Source organism: Eptatretus burgeri, chromosome 7 (assembly GCF_056783735.1).
Source record: "Eptatretus burgeri isolate ZD-2024b chromosome 7, Ebu_testis_v1, whole genome shotgun sequence".
Lineage (NCBI taxonomy): Eukaryota > Metazoa > Chordata > Myxini > Myxiniformes > Myxinidae > Eptatretus > Eptatretus burgeri.
Genome location: NC_140967.1, coordinates 42,416,108 through 42,438,214, shown reverse-complemented (window position 1 = coordinate 42,438,214; position 22,107 = coordinate 42,416,108). Strand labels below are relative to the sequence as shown.

Sequence of the window (22,107 nt, the reverse complement as noted above, 5' to 3'; positions counted from 1 at the left end):
GAAGCTGCTGCTTGCCGGTCTGAGGGATGACAGATGGTACGGCAGAGGGTGGAGTCGTCGGCAAAGAGAAATAGAGGATTTTCCAGAGAGTCCGAGAGATCATTGATGAAAACCAGAAAAAGAACAGGGCCCAGAACGCTACCTTGAGGAACTCCAGCCTGCACAGGAAGAGGGGATGAAAGAACTCCATTTAGGGCCACACGTTGACTGCGACAGGAGAGGAAGTCTGCGAGCCATGAGTGGAGATGGCCTTGAATACCATGGGAAGAGAGTTTGGTGAGTAGTGCAGGGTGCCAGACTGTGTCAAAAGCACGTGATATGTCCAGGGATACGGCTCGGATTTCCTGTCTGGCATTGAGGACCTCCATCCATTGATGGGAGAGCAGAAGCAGCATATCCAGGGTAGAGTGACCTGGTCTGAAACCAACCTGGTTGGTTGGTCTGATTGGTTCTTGGCTTTGGTCCTGCATTGGTGTAGGCTCCGATGCTTGTCCTTGTCCTGTCCTGTGCTTGCTTCGCAAGAGAATTATTGAGACTCGAACAGTGGCGCTCACCATGGCGGGTCAGAGCTGGGGAGTCGGAGCGTTGGGTGGATGGAGCGAGCGCAGTAATTAGGGCCGAAGCCAAGCCACCCGTCCATAGACTCTTGAGATTCTCACACGGTAGGCTATTTATCTCACGCATTCTTTTCTTTGCTTTCTTGATATATTATTCTACTTGAACACAGGAGATTGACGAGGCCTTTGCTGCCACCAACTGTCATTTTCAGGGCACTGTCACAGATACGCACTTTCAGTTTCCTCTTGCACCACATTCACCATGCACTACAAACACCCACAGTACCTCGACGATCAAGCACCTTTCGACACTATCAATATTCCTCCTTCTGACCCCTCCCTTTAGCATTTGGGTTACGGAGGCATGACTGCCCCGCCCGGTGAGGAAAGAGGCCGACAAACCTCATCCTTTCTGTTCTCTTTCTACCTTTATCTTCTCCTTCCACGGTTGGTCTAATTGGGTATCAACGTCTTGTGTATAGTCAGTGTATATAGTAAAGCATCGAGTTAAGTTCTGCTTCCTGTCCGCTTTCTTTCCTGAACTTGCTTGCACTCTTCATTGTTTGCGACCATTATCCTTGTGTACATTTTTTTTTACTGCATTTCTCCTTTTTGATGATTGATTGATTGCTTGCTTGTGCATTAAAATGTTGTATCGCACCATATCTTCACATTTTACATTGTCCTGGGCATAATAAATCCTCTTTTGCTGAACTTCATTTCTGATCTGTCTGTGTTCGTCTTTTCACCATTGGTCCAGTGCTCTCCGCACCTAGGTTAAGGCCCTGTCACACCTTGACGATTTAGCCAACGTATGCCTGACGTATGCAAAATTGGGCTAAAACGCCGGCACACGTCGAATACGTTATGGGTAAGTTTGTATACGTTAAGAGCACGCTGAAAAACACTGCCATATGTCATAGCATGCTGGCTTTCATCGTTGTACTTTGCGGTTGTCCTCAAATTTTAGCATGCTTGAAATTTTACGACGTATGCCGGCGTATGACTCACACGTTCCACTACACTGGCCATAAGTTGTAGGCACGTTATGCGATCGTTGACACACGTCGACACACGTTACTTGTAAGTTACTCATAAGTCGAAACATGTCGAGGTAATGATTAGCGTACCCGAAACTTATTTATAACCTATGAGTAACGTGTTGTAGGCACGTTACACGATCGTTAACACACATGGAGGCACGTTATGCAATAGTTGACACGTGTCGCCACACGTTACTTGTAAGTTACTTATAAGTCGAAACACGTCGAGGTAATGCTTAGCGTACCCAAAACTTATCTCTAACCTATGAGTAACGTGCTTTAAACCTTTGAGTTACGTACCTCCAACGCATATTGACATATGTAGACGTATTTGATTGACGTCTTCCGGACGACCACAGAACTTACTGAACATGTTTCGAATTTACAGCTACCGTATAATGACGTATTGGCAGCGTTTTTAAAAAAAAAAAAACAACAATAACTTCCGATATTTCGTCACGTGCCGTTACGTCACATCCGATTGCCTCTTCAGTTTGCTCATGTCTTATTCTTAGTTCCTCCTCTGTGAATATTTTCTGTTTGAGGATATTGTCACGTCGACGTCGAAACTTAAAAGCAAATGTCCAAATATATTTTAAAATTCGTGATAGACTAAAAAAAAAATAATAAAAAAAACAACAACAACAACTTCAGATATTTCGTCACGTGCCTTCACGGAGCCAAGGAGAAAAAAAGAAAATGTGCCTTGACGGAGAAAATAAGTTTCGGGTATGCTAAGCATTACCTCGACGGGTTTCGACTTATGAGTAACTTACAAGGAACTTGTGTCGACGTGTGTCAATGATCGCGTAACGTGCCTACAACTTATTCCCAGCGTCGCGTAACGTGTGAGCCATACAGCGAGTACGTCGTAAAATTTTCAGCATGCTTGAAATTTCACGACGTACTAAACGTACCACGAAATATGACAGCATACTTCATCGTTTTTCAGCGTGCTCTTAACGTATACACAACTTACCCATAACGTATTCGATGTGTGCCAGCGTTCTAGACACATTTTTCATAGGTCGGCATACGCTGGCTAAATCGTCAAGGTGTGACTGCGATGTTGACACTTCCAATTTTCAGGCGGTTATGATTTAAATCGGAGTGTGGCAGCTTTTTAACAGGCTACGCCACGAGTTCGTCGGCGATACGTGCAGCGCGCTATGCCTAAGTTAAACTATCGTTGGGCATAGGTTGTGAACGCCGACAACATGCTAAACATTCGTTGGTATAAGTTATCTATAAGACAACGAAACGTCCTGTGCCCGTTACTAATATGTTATACATACGACCAACACGTTATGAATACGACCAAAACTTAAAAAAAAAACATCAAAATTTCAGCGTACGCCAACGTTTTACATACATTTTTATACGTTGCCATTGCTGGCTGAATCGTCAAGGTGTGACAGCACCTTTAGTCTGGGAGGTTATATTTCTCCCAATTACTTGGCTTCCATCCAAGTCAGGTATGCACTAGCGGTTGCTCGGCTGCCCCAATTATGGTCCAATTCAGATAAGCTCAGTGCATAGCCGGGGGTTCACCCCCCCCCAATTAGAAGACCGCGTGACCTCCAGGTAAACTGCAATTAGACGGAGGCTGATCACATGGTTGACTAATTGGCATTCGTTGTTGCCTAGCAACCCACCGCGACACCAGTTATTCGTGCTCGGTGGTGTCAGGCCTGGTATGTCTGAGGGGAACCGAGGATACCCCCCTCGTAGTAGACCCGAAAATCCGGGCCCATGACAATCTATATATATATAAAGTTGAAAGTGTGTCTGTCTGTGTGTCTGTGTGTGTGTTTCTCTGTGACCTTTGCACGCGAAAAGTACTGGACTGATCCTCACCAAACTACACATGCTGACAGAACATATACCCGGGAGTGTCCCGATGTAAAAGAATTGTACTTCTGACTTCCGGTTTCCGAATTATGACGTCATCACCTGATTTCGTAACGTTAGTTTTTCAAGTTCAGCCAATTGACATGGGGCCAACGCCATTTGCAATAGAATGAAAAAATAATGCTGCAGTCAATTGAAGACAATGACTTCCGACTTCCCGGTTTCCGAATTATGACGTCATCACCTGATTGCGTAACGTTAATTTTTCAAGTTCAGCCGATTGACATGGGGCCAACGGAATTTGCTCGAGAATGAGAATTAATTAAGTCGCAAATGATGACATGAAACCAGCCTCACATTGTTGAGGCATTATGGTTTTTTATCTGATGCGGCAATAAATCTTAACATTTTTGAACTCGAGTCTTCTGCATATAAAACATGGCGGGGAAAATATAATATTATAGTGGTGATGAAAAAAATAATAATGGTGGCAGCCTCTACAATTTTACAATTAACTGTGACATATACTCCTTCAGACCCGCCGTCATCCACGGGATTCCTGTGCTAGTATGGGTGTCCCTGCTAGTATACTCATAAAGTTATTGGGTTTTGTCATCGCAACAACGTTTCCAATGAGAAATGAGAGGGATTCTTCTCCAAAATACAACATACCTGCCTGAAGGAAACTTTCGCAAATTATGTTACGTAATCTTTACAAATTCTGAATCCAGAATTGAAGATTCCATTGAGTGCATGTACTGTATATGAAGACAATTGAATGCTTGAAGTATCTTTTGAACGATGTAAACAATGCAGAGTATGTATACGGCTGACATTTTGAATATAAATGTGGGGTTAGAAAGCAAATAAACCTTCTAATAGTTGTTGGTCTGGTTTTATAGAATTGTATTCTGGTAAGTAAAGTCATACTTTTAACATGAAAATATCGGCGTTGAAACCATTTTATTGGACTGGCATCCGTTCTACGACAAAAAAAAAAAACATAAAATGAATGGGGTAACCATTTTCAACAAGAGCATTAAAGAGTTAAATTCAAAAAAAATCGAATCCGGCATACACTTGATTTGAAGCCAGCATACTTTAATATATGGGGTCGAAATGAATGCCAGCCTGTAACACGAAATGCTTCCATCACCCTTTCATCGTGCCTTTTTTCCCAAATCTGACCTGGTCTATTTAGCAAACGGCAGTTTTGCATTCATCTGTAAATGTAACAAGTAATTTATTTTGAGGCAGCCATGTTTTACCTTTTTGCTGCTTACGCTGCTTACGCTTTTTGTTTTACGCTGCTCTCAGTGCCGGGCAAGGTCTTTGCTCGGATAATTCTTGATAGGGTTCGCCACCATCTGCTTGAGCACCAGCGTCCAGAGCAGTCAGGCTTTACACCAAAGAGGTCAACGATTGACCGTATCCTTGCACTTCGTGTCCTCATCGAACGCAGGCGAGAGTTTTGGCAGGGGCTGCTTGCAGCCTATGTTGATCTCTGTAAAGCATTCGATTCAGTGAATCGGGATGTCCTCTGGAGGATTCTTGGTCTTCGTGGGGTGCCACCAAAACTGATCGATCTGATGTCTGAACTCTACTCTGGTACTGAGAGTGCTGTGAAGTGTGGTGGTACCATCTCTGACTTATTTCCAGTTGTTACTGGAGTTCGTCAGGGATATGTACTTGCCCCCACACTTTTCAGCACTTGTATGGACTGGATTTTAGGGAGGATGTCAGAGAGATCAAGTTGCGGTGCATCGTTTGGCAATGTCAAGATCTCGGACCTTGATTTTGCAGATGATGCAGTCATCTTTGCGGAGACTTTAGACATCCTCTTGGGGGCCCTCGAGGTGCTGAATGAGGAGTCGGAGCCGTTGGGATTACGGGTTTCTTGGGTCAAAACTAAGATCCAGGCTTTCGGTGACATCTTGGATGCTGCTGTCCTGTCTGTGTCTGTTTGTAGTGAGGATGTTGAGGTCGTGGAGAGATTCACTTACCTTGGCAGTGATATTCATGTCTCTGCTGGCTGCGAGTCAGAGGTCAATAGACGTCTGGGTCGGGCCTGGGGAGTCATGGACTCACTGGATCACGGGGTGTGGCGCTGCCGGTACCTGTGCAGGAGGACGAAAGTCCGAGTCTTCAGGTCCTTGGTACTTCCAGTCTTGCTCTATGGGTGCGAGACTTGGACTCTGACCAAGGATCTGAGACGGAGACTTAATTCCTTTGGTACCAGAGCTCTTCGGAGAATCCTTGGCTATCGCTGGTCGGATTTTGTGTCCAACGAGCGGTTTCTGAGAGAGACTCGGATGAGATTTGTTACCTGCATAGTCCTTGAGCGTCAGTTGCGGCTGTATGGACATGTGGCTCGTTTTCCTGACGCTGATCCTGCTCACCAGATTCTCTCAGCGAGGGAGTCTCATGAGTGGAGGAGGCCAGTGGGCCGACCACGTGCCTCATGGTTGCAGCAGGTTGACCATCATCTCAAGGAGATGGGGATGGGCCTGGCATCTGCCTGGGGGATGGCCAGACAGAGGCCCCTGGAGTACCGGCGGAAAGTGGACGCAGCGACGCGCTGTTCTGGCACATGCTCCCATACCTGACCTGACCTGATGTTTTACCTCAGTCGGTCCATGGTGGACTGCAGAACGGCACTTGCAGTTCAGAGCCAATCAGGAACCTCATGAATAATAATTGGAGATGGAGGATGGTGAGTGTGCTGATTGTAATGTGATGGTGTGTTGATTGCAGTGGAAGCAATGGAAGGTAATGCTCATCCTGTGGGTGCTCTTACAATGGGGACTCTCATTCATAACCTTGAGTTAACGCCAGGGAAAGGTGCCACCTTGATACGTGCTGCAGGTATGAAACAACATGGTGATCTAATCGGTAGAATAGGACCAGGTTTTGATGAAGGGGTGAAGCTGGTGCCGTTTTTGTTTTTCTTTCTCTCCTCCTCGGCTTTCAGGAACGTGTGGACTGATTGTACGTAACATGAAGACCTCTGTGATCGTGCAGCTTCCATCCAAACAACAAATCAAGGTGTGTGATAACTTGGTCCGACTTGACAAATAATGCTCCCAAATACAGGTTCACATCTTTAATACAAACTGTTCTTTAAAAACAAGATGCTCTATCTTTCACTTTGAAATCTCGATCCGATGGATGATGTCACTGCTCCTCCTCAGTTACTCTTCTGCACCACAACCAAACTTTGAGGTTTTACACTTAAAAAGAAACAAACATGAATGCAAAAAGAAAAATGTTTCACAATCCGGTTTAGTTGATCTTTTCTGCGATTCAATCACTTCTTCTGAACACTTTTTATCATAACCTATATATATATATATATATATATATATATATATATATATATATATATATATATATATATATATATATATATATATATATATATATATATATATATATACATATATATATATATATTTACATATTCTGACCCGCCGGCGTGCGAACGGCCGCGTTTTACCAATAGCAGCCGCTTCGCCTACCGAATGGACAATCGAGTCGCGGCTTTCTGGATCAACGCTGAAAACCAGCCACGGGTGTGTTTTAGGCACACCACAACCTTGTCCGTATTTCCCCCACGCGTTATAGGGTCTGATCGCCGAATCTTCGATTTACCTAATTAATCGTGCGGGTATATTAGCGAGAGATTGTACCTCAACGAGGCCCGCTTGGAAACGAGCCGCTTTAGCAGCTCGCTCCGTTTTGGGATAACCAAACGGGGTGTTATCGTGAGGCCCCGTTGGACCCAATTCTATTACCGGTTATTTAACAAACAACTATATTCCGAGTGCAATCTGTCAGTTAAATTAGGGAAAGGACACAACGAACGGATTAACATTTAAATAAACCAATGTCACCCGCAGGGTGACCCGTATCTTGCCAAAAGGTGACCATGTGTGACTTCTTTAAGGTCACACTGAGGTGAACAGAGCTGCTATCCACCAGGAGCGACTCCTTGAGGAATATCTGCCTACGAGAGATTCCGATGAGAATCATTCTACAGAGTAACCATGAAAAATATGCTTTTGCCTTATAACGTCACCAAATGACGTCATAATGTCTCAAGCTTGACATATCTAGAAAGTACTCATCAAGGTGTTCAATTTGAGGTACTACACGATATGGTTCCTAAAACTTGAAAATTTGACCTTGGGGTCAAATATGTTTGACCTGAGGCGCTAACCATGAAGGTCAAGGCCAATCGCCACCAAAAATTAATCAGCTGAGCGCCAGACCATGAACAATATTCCCATGAAGTTTGAAGACTATCGGATCAAAATTAATCAAAAAATAAGGGTTTCGTCGACTCCCCTGATTTGCGACAGTGACCTTGACCTTCAAAATTTTGTGTGCTGAAAGGGACCTCTATAGTCCTCTGATATGCGAAGTTACAAAAATTTCCAATGATAACTTTGCTCTGCAGAGTGATTTATACGTGATTACAGACCAAAAAAAAAAAAAAAAAAACATATGAAGGTCAAGGCCAATCGCTACCAAAAATTAATCAGCTGAGCGCCAGACCATCAATGATATTCCCATGAAGTTTGAAGACGATCCGATCAAAATTACTCAAAAAATAAGGGTTTCGTCGACTCCCCTGATTTGCGCCAAAGTGACCTTGACCTTTGACCTTGACCTTCAAAATTTTGTGCACTGAAAGGGACCTCTATAGGCCTCTAATATGCGAAGTTACAAAAATTTCCGATGATAACTGTGCTCTGTAGAATTTTTTTATACGTGATTACAGACAAACAAAAAAAAACAAAAAAAAAAACATACAAGCTGACTAACATATCTTGCAAAACTTCGTTTTGGCAAGATAACAAGCACATTTATTGAATAAGCGGCACATATGCAGTCATGCAGTCATATAATCAAGCAAGGCAAGACACACATGCAGTTTGCAATCGACAAAGGCAAAAACAATAGCACGCATGCAATTATGTAACCAACAAAAGCAATGCAAAACAGCTACTACCGTCTATCTATTACGTACACACTTAACAGTTCTACTTGAAGACATGGCGCCACAACGTTCACGCAAAGAAACAAAGAAAACCCCAGGACAGACGAGGGGGAGACTGGACCTCTTGGGGTCTTTATAAACACGGAGCCGTGTAGACCACAAAGGCTCCGAGAGACCGAGCTGGCTACCTTGTCCCTCGTGGTGACTCGCTAGGGCGACCCTCGATGTCCCCTCTCCAGCGACCCACGGTAAGGTACGGTACGGCAGGCCGCGCACCTTGGCTCCGCTCTCTCCAGTCCCCTACCGCGGCTCCACACACTGCTCACAACTCCAACACGACACTTTTTCTCTCCTCCAGACACCTCACAACCTCCAGCAGCCGAATAGTCTGACTTGCGTTCAGCGCGCCCTTTTATTTCCACGGCGCCTCACCCCTCTCTTTCGCCCCCCTCTTCCAGCATGCGCACAAAACTTCCAGAAGAAGGGCGTTTTCCTCGCCGAATTGGGGCCTTTCTCATTCTTTTCCTTTCTTCATAACTAGTGTCGCTTTATAATCCTTGGTGTTGGGTTATTCTCCTGCTGCGTTGGCCGGCGCAGATGTTATTCGTTGGGGGGTGGGCCGTCGTCTGCTTTCCCCCGGTGAATGCCAGGCTTCTCGCAACCGTGTGCCGGGGTGGCAATGCGGTGGTGGCTACGGTGGTTGTTGTAATGGTGGCGTGGCTGGCGTTTTGTGGTGGTCGTGAGGGTGGTGTGGTTGGGCGGTGGTGGTTAAGGTGGTTGTTCTGAAGTGGTTGTTGAGAGCGATGTTGGTGGTGGAGGTGGTTGATGCGAAGCGGTTGATGAGAGCGATGTTGGTGGTGGAGGTGGTTGTTGCGAAGCGGTTGGTCAAAAATAACGACAGCAAAAGAAAAACGGCTAACTGAAGATTCACAGCCCGGTTACACGAATAAATCTCTTAGACATCGGCGGGGAAATCTATCTGAACACAGACTTATCGACATAACTGATCTAAGGACCGATATGGTGCTCTGCGAATTTCCACAGCCGTAACACTACCCCCTCCCCCTTTTACAGTCTCGTCCCGAGTCGTCGAATTTTCGTGTGCCTTCATGTGTAAGTTTCCCCTAGTACGTTTTATCTTCGGATCCCTGTGTGCGACATTTAGTGTATTCGTGTCCCAAAAATAAATAACCTACGGCCTGTGTAACTAACTAAACAAACCCACTCATGCAGAAGACAACTAAATTGCCGGAGCTACGACAAACATGCAGGGGGGCGCAAAAGTCATGTACAATTTTCCTTAACCTTATCCTTATACATGTTATATTAAACCATGGCCCAGGACTGATGGACTCTGTGGGAAAAAGGGCACATAGCAATGTCAGCGGTATTTTGAGGGTGAGCGCCCCCGCAGCTGAAGGTCGGATGTCTTCGGGGCCTGTTCAAAAGGCCCCATTGTCTGTCACAAAACCTTTTTATGTCTTCAGCTGGTGAAGGCAACTCACCCCAACCCGGCGGCTATGCGCCCTCCCACAGGCCATTCTTCAAGCAGGGAGCCAGGCTGCCCACACGCAGTCTCTGGCTCATGAAACAAATGCAGGTGACAGGGAATATGGCCGGCTGCACCAATGCAGTCCTAGCCCCCCTTGAAATGAGTGCAGTGTACAGTGAACACAAACGGTGCACGGGCTGCACCAATGCAGTCCCCTTGTGCGGCTGCCTGCAAGGCAGTCCCTGCAGAACACTGAATGGTACTGACACAAGCAATACAAGAAAATGAACGGTGCACGGGCTGCTCAATGCAGTCCCATGGTGCGGCTGCCTACAGGGCAGTCCCTGCAACTTACACGATGATCCTGGGGCACATGCTGATGGATGGAATTGGGTAAATGCAACAAAAGGAAGGGCGAGCAGGCATGGGGTCAAGGCAGAGGCAGGCAGACAAGGCATGGCAAGGCCGACACAGGCCGTTGCAGCAAAAACAGACCGGCAGGTGAAGCTGACCGGCACAGGCCTTGTAGTAAAAACAGGCCGGCAGGTGAAGCTGACCAGCACAGGCCTTGTAGTAAAAACAGGCCGGCAGGTGAAGCTGACCGGCACAGGCCTTGTAGGAAAAACAGGCCGGCAGGTGAAGCTAACCGGCACAGGCCTTGTAGTAAAAACAGGCCGGCAGGTGAAGCTGGCCGGCAAAGGCCTTGTAGCAAAAACAGGCCAGCAGGTGAAGCTGGCCGGCACAGGCCTTGCAGCAAAAACAGGCCGGCAGGTGAAGCTGGCCGGCATAGGCCTTGTCGCAAAAACAGGCCGGCAGGTGAAGTTGGCCGGCACAGGCCTTGTTCTGGAGGTTCGTGGAGGGAGTGCGGTGGTGCTGGCCACTCGGAAGGCGGGCTCGGACCAACCCTACTGTCTCCCTCCCAACCTATCGCCTTTGCCTGTCTCTGTCCATACCCACTCCCCTTAATTTGCAAAACAAATTTAGCCCCAACTCTTTTTTTTTCTATTCTTATTTCCCCTATTATAAATCGTCTCTCTAACCCCCTTTATCGTCTATGTCCGGCTACCCTATCCTGTCCTAGCCTACTCCCAACCCCTACGTTCCCTTCCTGGAGGGGAATAAGGGAGAGCTAGTGTCCTGTGTTGAGGCCCAACAAAGCCTCAGAAAGGCCTCCTCAGATCTCAGCGATCTCCTTACCCCGGTGAGTCCAGCGGCCCACAACGAGCGAAGGGATGGATGGTGCGGAGGGGTACACTTCCTAACCACCCTAACATTTATTAACCTTCAACTACCCCGGGGCTTTCCAAAAGCGCCTCTCGCTTAAACTGCTGGTTCTAACAACCAAGATTCCCTTCGCCTGTGTTGGTGTCCTTACAAATTTGGGCCATGCACTCCAATTTCCCTTCGTGCCCTTGCACGGTCTCGTGGCTGGGATGCGTGGCTCCCTTGGCAGGAACCACCCTCCGCCGATTCTCCAACGATGGCACCCCTGGGCCCTGCAACTGTCTCCGAGCCGACCAGCTCCCTAAAAACTGGGGAGTGCCCTCCCTGGCTGCTCCCCCTCGATGCTCACGTGGCAGGCTGGCGCCCTGGGCCCCCTCCCCGGGTTCCCGTGCCCAATGCACTGCCCACGTGTCCAATGGCGCCCCAGGCCCCGCATCATGCGGGCCCACCCGTGCCCACTACGCTATCCCGGCCCCCCTTGGACCCTTGGCCTACCGCGGCCGACTAGCCTGGTGCCCGGGGTACCCACTAAGCGATACTCACCATTCGCAGCCACGCTCCCAGCCCGTCAACAGGGCTCCTGCACCCCTCCAAATGGGTTTAGAGCCTACATTCGCACCAACAGCAAAACAACCTCCATTTTGTTAATTTGACTAACCCACTAACTCACTTTACACTGACCCCGTGGTCCCTTGGTTGGGAATCACTCCTCCCCCCCAATCACTCATCGCACCCTGCATACCACATTCGCTCCATACACTCAGGCCCGCTGGCCCTCACTCACTCATCAAGTACATTTTCCATTTCACACCATTTCATTGCTGATCACTGCCATTCTTCTCACTAAATCCCATAACTATCTCATGCTCCCTCGTCATCCCTTAAACTAGTAGCACATTCCAGTTAACACTACGTAGCTAAGCTACGTCCCCTCTACACATCCAAAGTCTGTCCGTGTCTCCAAATCATTTTCCATTCTCCATCCTAAATCTGAACTAAAACCCTCTACCTAATCCATTCCACGGGCTCCATGAGGACTTATCCCTGCCCCATGAAGCCGGTCTAACTAACACTAACCCTTGCCTGGGAATCTTGTTTACCCAAAACGGGGAGGCTTGTTTTTCTTTTTTTTTTCTTTCTCATGCGTACACCAGTGTGGCAACTCGCAACCTGCGCTCTTGGCCCGTGACATCATGGCAGCTGTTCACGCTTCGCGCACCTCATCCCTCCTTGGACGGTATCATCCGGCAGGGATTTCCCCTCCTGCCGGATTCCAACCATGCAGCCACGATGTCACCCTGCGCATTAAAAACAAGCCTCGCACTTCGAGGGGTTCCCCACGCGAACACATGTGCTCTGCTCATCGGAGCTTTACAAACACGCTCGCGTGGAGAACCCATCCATTCCAAATTCGTCTAGCTTCTGTCCGTCCGCGGGATCGGCTAACATCCACCGCGTGCGTTTCCGGACCGGATTTCACTCGCGCAGACTCGCACGTGGCGGTCTCGTGCGTAGCACAGCACGGACCCCGTGCGCGCGCTGCCGTGCGAATCTGGCACGGTCCCCAAAACAGCTACGGCCGCTACTCGGCCTTTATCCACCGTCAGGCACCGTCGTCGTTGCACTCTTACGCACACATTCTCACGTGCCACGACGCTCACACACCTCGAGATGGCAATCGGACATGCGGTTGCGTGTTCCCGCATGCTGACTGTCATCTCCCTCACGTACAGCGACCTCTCACATGCTGTCTCTCTCACACACGGCCGTTCACTCACGCATGCCATTTCACTTGCACACGTGGTTCCACTCACACACGGCCTTCCATTTGCACAGGGGGTTTCACTCACACAATGCGTGCTGGAAAGCATGCAATTCGGTATACTCGTAACCACACACACCGGAACAATCACACTGGGGATTCGCGCCACCACAAGGGGTCCCGGGGCCTTCACACCCCCCAAGCTCCGTGTGTACCCGTCTACAGCACTCGCCCCCACTACCTCGCAAAGCTCGACCGGACCCACCTGGTTGAGATCCGCTTCAAGGGAGCATAGAGTCTCCCTCCATTGCTGAAGGAGGCTATCCGGCTGCTTGCACCGGGTCACGACACATCCCTCGAGCTCCCCTTCATTGTCCCTTGCTAACTCCATGTGTGTGTGCTCGTCTTTCACCCCGTCTTTATCGTGTAGTCTCTCCTCTACTTTTTCTATCTCCCGCGTCTCTGATGTTTTTATTTCCGTTGTCTTCTTTATTATCTCCCTCGTCTCTACTTGTCTCGTACACGTCTCCGTCACCCCATTTAATTTTTCCCTCTGTGCCACCGTCAGCCTCTCTATCACCTACACAAGTATCGCCCAACGCGTCTCCCAAATTATTTTGTCCTCCCCCGCTTCCATCGCGGGCCGGACACAATTCACACTCCCCCTCGTCGGTTTGGTCGTACTTCCACGTGGCGCCGCCATTCTGCACACCTTTGTCCGCGCTTCGTCGCGCGCCACTGCCATTATTGCCTTCTGCCCAGCCTGGAGATTCAGCCCCATATTCTGCATTTCACCCCGCAGCGTTTGCATATTCTTATCCATTTTACACGCATTTGTATTTATTTCGTTTTTCATTTCCTTCATTTCGTTTTTCATCTCGTTTTTCATTTCCTTCATTTCGTTTTTCATCTCGTTTTTCATTTCCTTTGCATTTGTATCCATTTTGTTATTCATGCCTTGTATCATCTGTATCAGATCTTTCTTATGTCTGATGACTCTAACAGGACCGATCCGCCATTATCGGTCGCGGTTTCGCTGGGGACCGGGGAGGGAATTTGGTGGAGGAGGGGGGGGGGTCATACACCGCGGCCTCCATTTCGGATTCTGGGTTTGATTGTGGGGTAAATTCAACTTGCATTACGGAGTCCTGCACGGTGATTTCGTCCTGGGCCATGGATTCTATCATCTCCAAATCCATTTCTATTACCCCCTGCTCCCGTTCGCCTTGAACTGCCATCTTTCTTATCGGAATAATTTTAAAAAGCTCGAAATTTAATGGGAATCGAGGGTCGCTCGACGCACCCTTGGTCCGATTCCCGTAAATTTGGTTGGAGGTGGGATGGATTTTAATCCCACTCCTTGACAACAGTGTTACAGATTCTCGCCCGCCGGCATGCGAACTACCGCGTTTTACCAATAGCGGCCGCTTCGCCCACCGAACGGACAATCTAGTCGCGGCTTTCCGGATCAATGCCAAAAACCAGCCACGGGTGTGTTTTAAGCACACCACAACCTTGTCCGCATTTCACCCGCGCGTTACAGGGTCCGATCGCCGAATCTTCGAATTACCTAATTAATCGTGCGGGTAGATTACCGAGAGATTGTACCTCAATGAGGCCCGCTTGGAAACGAGCCGCTTAAGCAGCTCGCTCCGTTTTGGGATAAACGAGCGGGGTGTTATCGCGAGGCCCCGTTGGACCCGATTCTATTATCGGTTATTTAACAACCAACTATATTCCGAGTGCAATCTGGCAGTTCAATTAGGGAAAGGACGCAACGAACGGGTTAACATTTAAACAAGCACATTTATTGAATAAGCGGCACATATGCAGCCATGCAGTCATATAATCAAGCAAGGCAAGACACGCATGCAGTTTGCAATCGACAAAGGCAAAAACAAAAGCACGCATGCAATTATGTAACCAACAAAAGCAATGCAAAAGAGCTACGACCGTCTATCTATGATGTACACACTTAACAGTTCTACTTAAAGACATGGCGCCACAACGTTCACGCAAAGAAACAAAGAAAAATCTATATATATATATATATATATTTATATATATATATATATATATATATGTATATATATATATATATATATATATATATATATTTATATATATATATATATATATATATGTATATAGCCTGGTGTTAGGGTAGTGGCTTGGGATCCAAAAAGGTCCTAATTTCAAGCCCCGTTGGCCGCTTGAATTAATACACACCAGGGGGTTGACTCAGCCTGTCATCCTTCCAAGGTCGGCGAAATGAATACCAGTGTACTGGTCCCGGTGTATGCCCCGGTTAGAATAGGTGTCCCATATCCCTGTGTCATAAGAGGCGACCAGGGTTGCGTCAGGAAGGGCATCCGACGTAAAAACTAAGCCAAATCACTATGCGGATCATATGGAAGGGGTCGCCAGAGCGGATCAAACGGGAGCAGCCGAAAGAAGAAGATATATATATATATATATATATATATATATATATATATATATATATATATATATATATATATATATATATATATATATATACATATACATATATATATATATATATATATATATATATATATATATACATATATATATATATATATATATATATATATATATATATATATATATATATATATATATATATATATATATATATATATATATATACATATATATATATATATATATATATATATATATATATACATATATATATATATATATATATATATATATATATATATATATATATATATATATATATATATATATATATATATATATATATATATATATATATATATATATATATATATACATATACATATATATATATATATATATATATATATACATATACATATATATATATACATATATATATATATATATATATATATATATGTATGTATGTATCTCCTCTGAGCTCCCAAGGATAATTGTGTTCAAATTTTATAGGATCACTTCTTTTTTTTTCACCAGGATACACTATATTTGGGGTTTTAAAGTCATTTTCTCACAATTCATAACTTCGGAGGGGGAGGGGTGGGACGTGAGAGTCTGGGGGGAAGAGTGGGGTGGGATGAGGGAGGGGAGGGGTGGGATGAGGGAGGGGGAGGGGTGGGATGAGAGAGGGGGAGGGGTGGGATGAGGGAGGGGAGGGGTGGGATGAGGGCTGGGTACCTTTGCTGGAAAATAAATTAATATACCCCGCTGGGGCGCTGACAATACCCATTCACACGATGAAGAACAATATTTTTTTTAACAACTAAAATGGCTGCCAGTCGGCCATCTTGGATCTGATCTCAAAAAAAAAAAGTGCATATGTAAGCAACGTTCTTTATCTGTGTACTAAATTTAAACAACATCGGTAAATGATTGTCCGAGAAATGGTTGAGGACGTGTTCGACACTGGGGTTTTTTTTGTTTTTTTTTTACAACTAAAATGGCCACCAGTCGGCCATCTTGGATCTGACGTCGCAAAAAAAAGGCGGGCATATGTTTACCATTGTGTGTTGTCTTTGTGCCAAGTACGAATAAAATCAGTCCATAGATGTCCGAGATATGGTTGCGGACGCACGCACGGACATGAAAATCGAGACCAAATCCATGAGCCCCCATTTCAGACTCAGGCTAATGGAGGCTAATAATAATCGAGTGAATAAGCAAATGTAAATTAAAAAGAAAGAGGCAGCAAATCTCGACTATAAAAGTGAACTTGTATATTTGTTTGTTTCTATATATATTTATATATGCTTCAAAAATTAAACTACTGAACCAAATCCAACCAAATTTTGCATGTTGTCTAAGGGTACCCCAAGTGTGGTTTCCATCAACAGAGGGTTCAGGTTGGGGGGGTTGGGGAGGGAGATCCCAATTCTCTCTCTAAATGTGTATCATTTAGTGCCACCCAGTGGTATCCTGTATTACAAATCATCATCATCTTGTATAAAGAAAGTTTAAACAACTTAAGAATATGCATTATGGTGTTGAAATTTTCAAAAAAATGTATTTCACTCTTTTGATTAAATCCGTGAGCAAAGAGATGGGTAAAAATACCTCGTCACTATATAAACTGGGTTGACAGGATGGCCTGGAAGTATGCACACTCACCTCGAAGCTGCCGAGCCTGGGTTTGATTCTGACCCAGTTATAAACTGTCATCCCGGTTTTTCACAGGAAGGGTGATTCATCAATGTGTGTGCGCAATCCCTTGGATGGATGTTAAACGGGAATCCCATCTGCGAGCATTCATTGGTGGATGTTAAAGATCCCACGGTGTCCTTTGCAAAGAGTAGGCAAGCTATAGCCGGCACCATGCCAAATTTAAATTTCCTGCCCGAACCAGCAGAAGCTGTACCCTCAACCAATGATGCTACCCCACAGTCTTGTGCTGCATATGAATGAAGAAGATATAAACAGAAAAAACAAAAACCTGAAAATATTGTGCATGGCCAAAAAAAACAACAAATGTTTGGGGACAGGTTGATGAAGGGTTCATTTATAGATGGTCATGTGGGAACTCTGCATCTGCCATAACCCCCCTCCCCCTCCCCCGAGATGAACAACGTTTTCACATGAACAGAGTCTGAACAAAAGCTAAAGCAACAACTGAGTCAAAAGAATACATTGCTTATGGAAGCTATCTTTTGCATATAAGCATTTGCTGCAATTCATTGTTTAGAGACGATGGTATTTTGGAATAAACAAACATTGCCTCATTTTATATGCAAAGATTACTGAATATTTTAAAACAATAACCTGGTTGTTTGTCTTTTGATAGATATAACCTTTACACCGAGAAATGATTTTTGATATGAACTCCCTTTCTTTGCTTGCTTTTCTTAGAGCAATGTTCGCTCCAAATTTCTTCTTCTCTTTCCAGGTTGATGCAAAATGCATGGCAACAGTGGGTCGTGTCTCCAACATCCATCACAACCAGCGTAAACTGGGCAAGGCTGGGCGCAGTCGTTGGCTCGGCCGTCGTCCCTCCAGTGGCCTGTGGCAGCGCAAGGGTGGTTGGGCGGGCCGAAAGATCCATCCGCCAAAGCCCCTGAAGGATTACACACAATTTCCAGCTGCCCGCTTCCTGCAGCCTGCATGAGGAGAAGAGGCACTGCTCGATTCCGGGGTTGTGCTCTAATAAAAAGTGCTGCCTTTTCCAGGAGCATTGGTTGTGTTGTATTGAGGAATGCCAGGTTCCCACAAAATATGTACTTCTGCGAGTTGGAATGGTAACTGTTAATAAACCTTAATGTTTAACAATTCAGGGACTGAGATATCATCTCTTTGCAGCTTTATCCTGAATATTGTCAATACAAATTTAGAGGTTATTTCAACTCTTACAGTATATACTTTGATTCTTCAATAGTGTTGTATGAAATACAAGTCGATGTGGAGTATAAGTCGAATTGGCTAATTTTCCTTCCTTCATTCATAGATAAGTCGACTTGGAGCATAAGATGAAGCTCAATCAATGATGGTGATTAGCAAAGCTGTCAGTATGAACAATAGAGGTGCCAATTCCTCCCTGACACTCACAAGGAATCACAAGCTATGTACTTCCAGGGTCATGAATATGAACGACTTATTTTGTACATGTTATTTGAATTATTGTGGTATGACATTTTGGATGAATTATGAATGTAAATTGTTTTTCAACATGTTTATCATATAGAGAGGTACAGTATTAAAAAAAAAACAAGCTGTATTTCTCCCCAACATCTTTTTTTTTAATGTGCGGAGCCAAATTCCCTTCATTTTCTTCAGCGAACTTCACAACTTCCAAGCTACCGTGTATGACTTGCGTGACTTTAAGGGAGGCATTTTGAGATGTCGTAAGGATGGATCCATATGATTAGGATTGAAAAGGATGGATCAAACGTAATTGGTGAGTGTGCGCTGTGCTTGTTATTGATTGGATAATTTCAAAAGAATCAGTGAGCGGATTTTAAAATGTTTAATTGCTCACTCAATCGCCAAATGTTCTTTGCAATGATTTCTGTAGTGTGTTTTCAGGAACAATTATACTACTTATTTCAGAAAATATCACGCTTTGCTGGTTTTTTCAAAATTACACAATTCACTGTTTTTAAACCAGAGATAAGTCGAGGCCCGACTTCCAGGGGGGCTGGGGGGGGGGGTGTAGTATCGATGTGCCAAAAAATATGGTATGTTGTCTTTTTTCTTCTTTTTTTGTTGGTATAATATGTGAGATGTCTGTGTCTTGTTATAATCTTATTCAAATCTCTCCCTTAGTAATTGTACAGAGGATTACATAGGAAACAGGAGGGAGTCAGACTATAATTTGAGAAATGTCTGTGGGTTTGCTTATTTGTGTGTTTGATTTCTCTGCACTCCTGAACTGCTGGACGGAAGGAATTAAGGGGGTATGACATGTCATAGTAAAATAGGTCAATTCTGGGGGGATTATTCCAACCACAAGGATGGGTTCTTCGCAAGTAAACCTAATTGAGCATTTACAGCATAAAAATCACCCAAATTTTGCTTTTCAAAAGGAGTGCGTGTGTCATCAAAAACTCAGAACATCGGCAAAACATGCCACTTTTCCCTTCAGCCATCTCAGCAGATATGAGCAGATGGAATCGCCATTTTTGCTTTAGTTTCAGTGCTTGTGGAAGTAGAATTTCTTTCTCGACGTTTTTATTTTTAATTTTTTTCTTTCAGAATGAGTGGCTCATGGAAGAGAAAGGTTAAATTGACAGTGAAGGTAAGTGAGGCAATAATTGGACACAAGAAGCAAGCAATTAAATGAACAGGAAAGGAAGAGAGAAAAGGGGAGAAAACACTGAAACCAGCAATTAAGAGGATTGGATTAGGAAGGCTGAATGGGGATGAGGAAGACAATGTGTCAGGATGGGGAATGACATGTATGCTTGAAGTCCTGGAGGGAATAGTGGGAAAGAACGGCCTCTTGGAAGGTGGTTCGATAGACTGCAGAACCAAAGGATAAAGTATTGCAAATTCTTAGCAACTTCCCAAGTTTTTACAGTAACACTAAAGGAGTGACAAGTTCATGCTGGCACACAGCAAGTCAGCTGCATGCTCATGTACTCGCCCTAAATTGTACTCGCGAGTCATAGAAAAGTGCTGAGTGTAGATAGCATCATTGACTTAATGCTACACCAAATATTTGATTGGACCAAGACTGAATTTATGGTAAATAAAGGAGATGTCACTGTTTGGTCTCCTGCTTTTAGTCTCACTTTGATCTCTCCATAAATATTGGAGGTAGAAATATTCTTTTTCATTTTTGGGTGTAAAAATGTTTGTGATTGTACAAAGCTCTGTATAGCACCACTCCTCCCCCCCCCCCTCCCAGCATCTGTGTTTAAGCAATTTGCAGGATAGTCTCAATGTATGCATGCTCTCCTCTAAGCAGTCTTGCCTGGGTTCGAATTTAGGCCCAGCTATAAGCTGTCATTCTGGCATTTCGCAGGCAGGGCAATTCATCAATGTGTGTGCTGTCCCTCAGACAAACATTAAACTGAGCATCCCATCCACCAGCATTAGTTGGTTCAGGTTAAATATCCCACAGTATCTGCGAAACATAGGTGAGTTATCGCCAGCACCCTGAACAAATTCTAAATTCCTGCCTAGACTGAATGCTGGAAAGGCAATGGCAAACCACCCAGCATAACCCATGCCAAGGAACTGCTTTGATTGCACCAGAGCTCTGTGCAGAGTCTGGTACATTTTGCAAACATTGTTTTGGTGCTTTCAACTTGCAAACATTGTTTTTCTTAAATTAAAACGGAAAAAAGTCTTTTGTTGTAGAGATTGCTTTTATTTCCCTTTCCCACCCAGAAACATCTCACATCGGCCTTTTCCGTGTCATGATAAAGCTGCGGTGAGCAATTGGGGTGTTTTACAAATATTATCCAAAACCATACATGTTATGTTTGCGGTATTAAAACTGCTTAAGAGTAATACTTATTGAGACAAAGCAGCCTTGAAATGGTAATGTAGCGAGTGTTCGATAAAAATGCACCATCGATACATCGTACTATTTCGCACGACAGTGATCGAGATGAAACATTGTGAAATCGGAACATCAAAGGGCAAAGTCTGAGTCACGATAACCTTTCAAAGTATTGACTCAAGGAAAAAACATACACTCATTTTGATCACGTCAATACAATCATGAACAGAAACGACTCAGATTTGACAAACGCAACGAAACAGCAATTGCAGCGCATATTCTTCTTAGTTAAATGTGAAAGCATTTTTCTCTCTCATTAGTAATTGCACTGACCTTTCTCTTCCCACCCACAAAGAGTATCACTGCAATGGCAACTTAGTATTAGGTATCAATAATGCTCAGACTTGCAATTCCATTGGCTTTTCTAACTGTCAAAATAAGTGTCCAGCTCAACACAAAATATTGGCATAAGTTAGTGTCAGGAATATATGTACTCCCCTTCCCCCCACTCCCTCCAGCCTGGCTCATGACCATCAATTAGGTTCATTACCATAAAAGTATACTTGATGTCGAGCCACCAAACTTTCATTTTAAACCTCAAGTCCTACAAAAAGGCACATGTACCAAGTAAATGTGAATGGATGAACAACTTTGTTAGATAGTTGAGTTTGTCCAGAAGTCCACTTCACCGACAATGGGTTACATAAACGACCACCGCATGTTCCAAACATCACATGGAGGGTGTCGACTATGACATCACTGCCGTCGGAATGAAACATTGACCTAATCGATCAAGTCCCCCACAACCCCCACCCCCAAAAAATGAAACTAATTAACAACTGCACAAAACATCATGGAGATGACATTTTCAAACAGTGCAACGATCTAACTAACTGACCAACTGTATTGCTATTTATGGAAAGTTCACATGACACCAAGTAGAAAATTACTCTTTCGGTCAGAACGTCATAGCTGGTCTGGCTGTCAGGATCCCAGCTGACCATGACAAAAAGTGCACACGTCGCATTGGACCCTCTGTTAAAGTGCAATTAGCTGCCCCATGAATCCTATGTGGACAGCCGTCTAGATCCACTCAACGCCACTGGAAAGTATTTCACGTGGGTGGGCCACTGAGCAGCCAGTTGGAAAAACTTCACGTCGTGCCACACTACACCATCCACAATCACTGGAAGGGAGTACACATGCACAACATGTCAAATTGCTTACT

The 22,107-nt window shown here is 44.9% G+C and overlaps 2 protein-coding genes across 8 annotated transcripts in view; one reads left to right on the top strand and one right to left on the bottom strand.

Annotated features, from left to right (window-relative positions):
* MRPL2 (mitochondrial ribosomal protein L2) overlaps positions 1-18,983 on the top strand; it is a 36,530-nt gene extending 17,547 nt beyond the window's left edge. For 2 of the 3 annotated variants that reach the window (XM_085888211.1, XM_085888210.1), the window contains exons 5-7: positions 6,206-6,316; positions 6,423-6,496; positions 17,823-18,983. In XM_085888211.1, coding sequence (XP_085744337.1) covers positions 6,206-6,316; positions 6,423-6,496; positions 17,823-18,041 — 404 coding nt within the window. In that variant the 3' untranslated portion in view covers positions 18,042-18,983. The remainder of the gene's footprint in view (positions 1-6,205; positions 6,317-6,422; positions 6,497-17,822) is intronic. The other variant, XM_085888212.1, reaches the window with a different exon arrangement.
* Positions 18,984-20,723: 1,740 nt separating this feature from the next.
* Positions 20,724-22,107, bottom strand: part of LOC147023109 (phosphofurin acidic cluster sorting protein 1-like) — a 177,783-nt gene continuing 176,399 nt past the window's right edge. For all 5 annotated transcript variants that reach the window (XM_085888184.1, XM_085888187.1, XM_085888185.1 and 2 more), the window contains one exon: positions 20,724-22,065. In XM_085888184.1, coding sequence (XP_085744310.1) covers positions 21,947-22,065 — 119 coding nt within the window. In that variant the 3' untranslated portion in view covers positions 20,724-21,946. The remainder of the gene's footprint in view (positions 22,066-22,107) is intronic.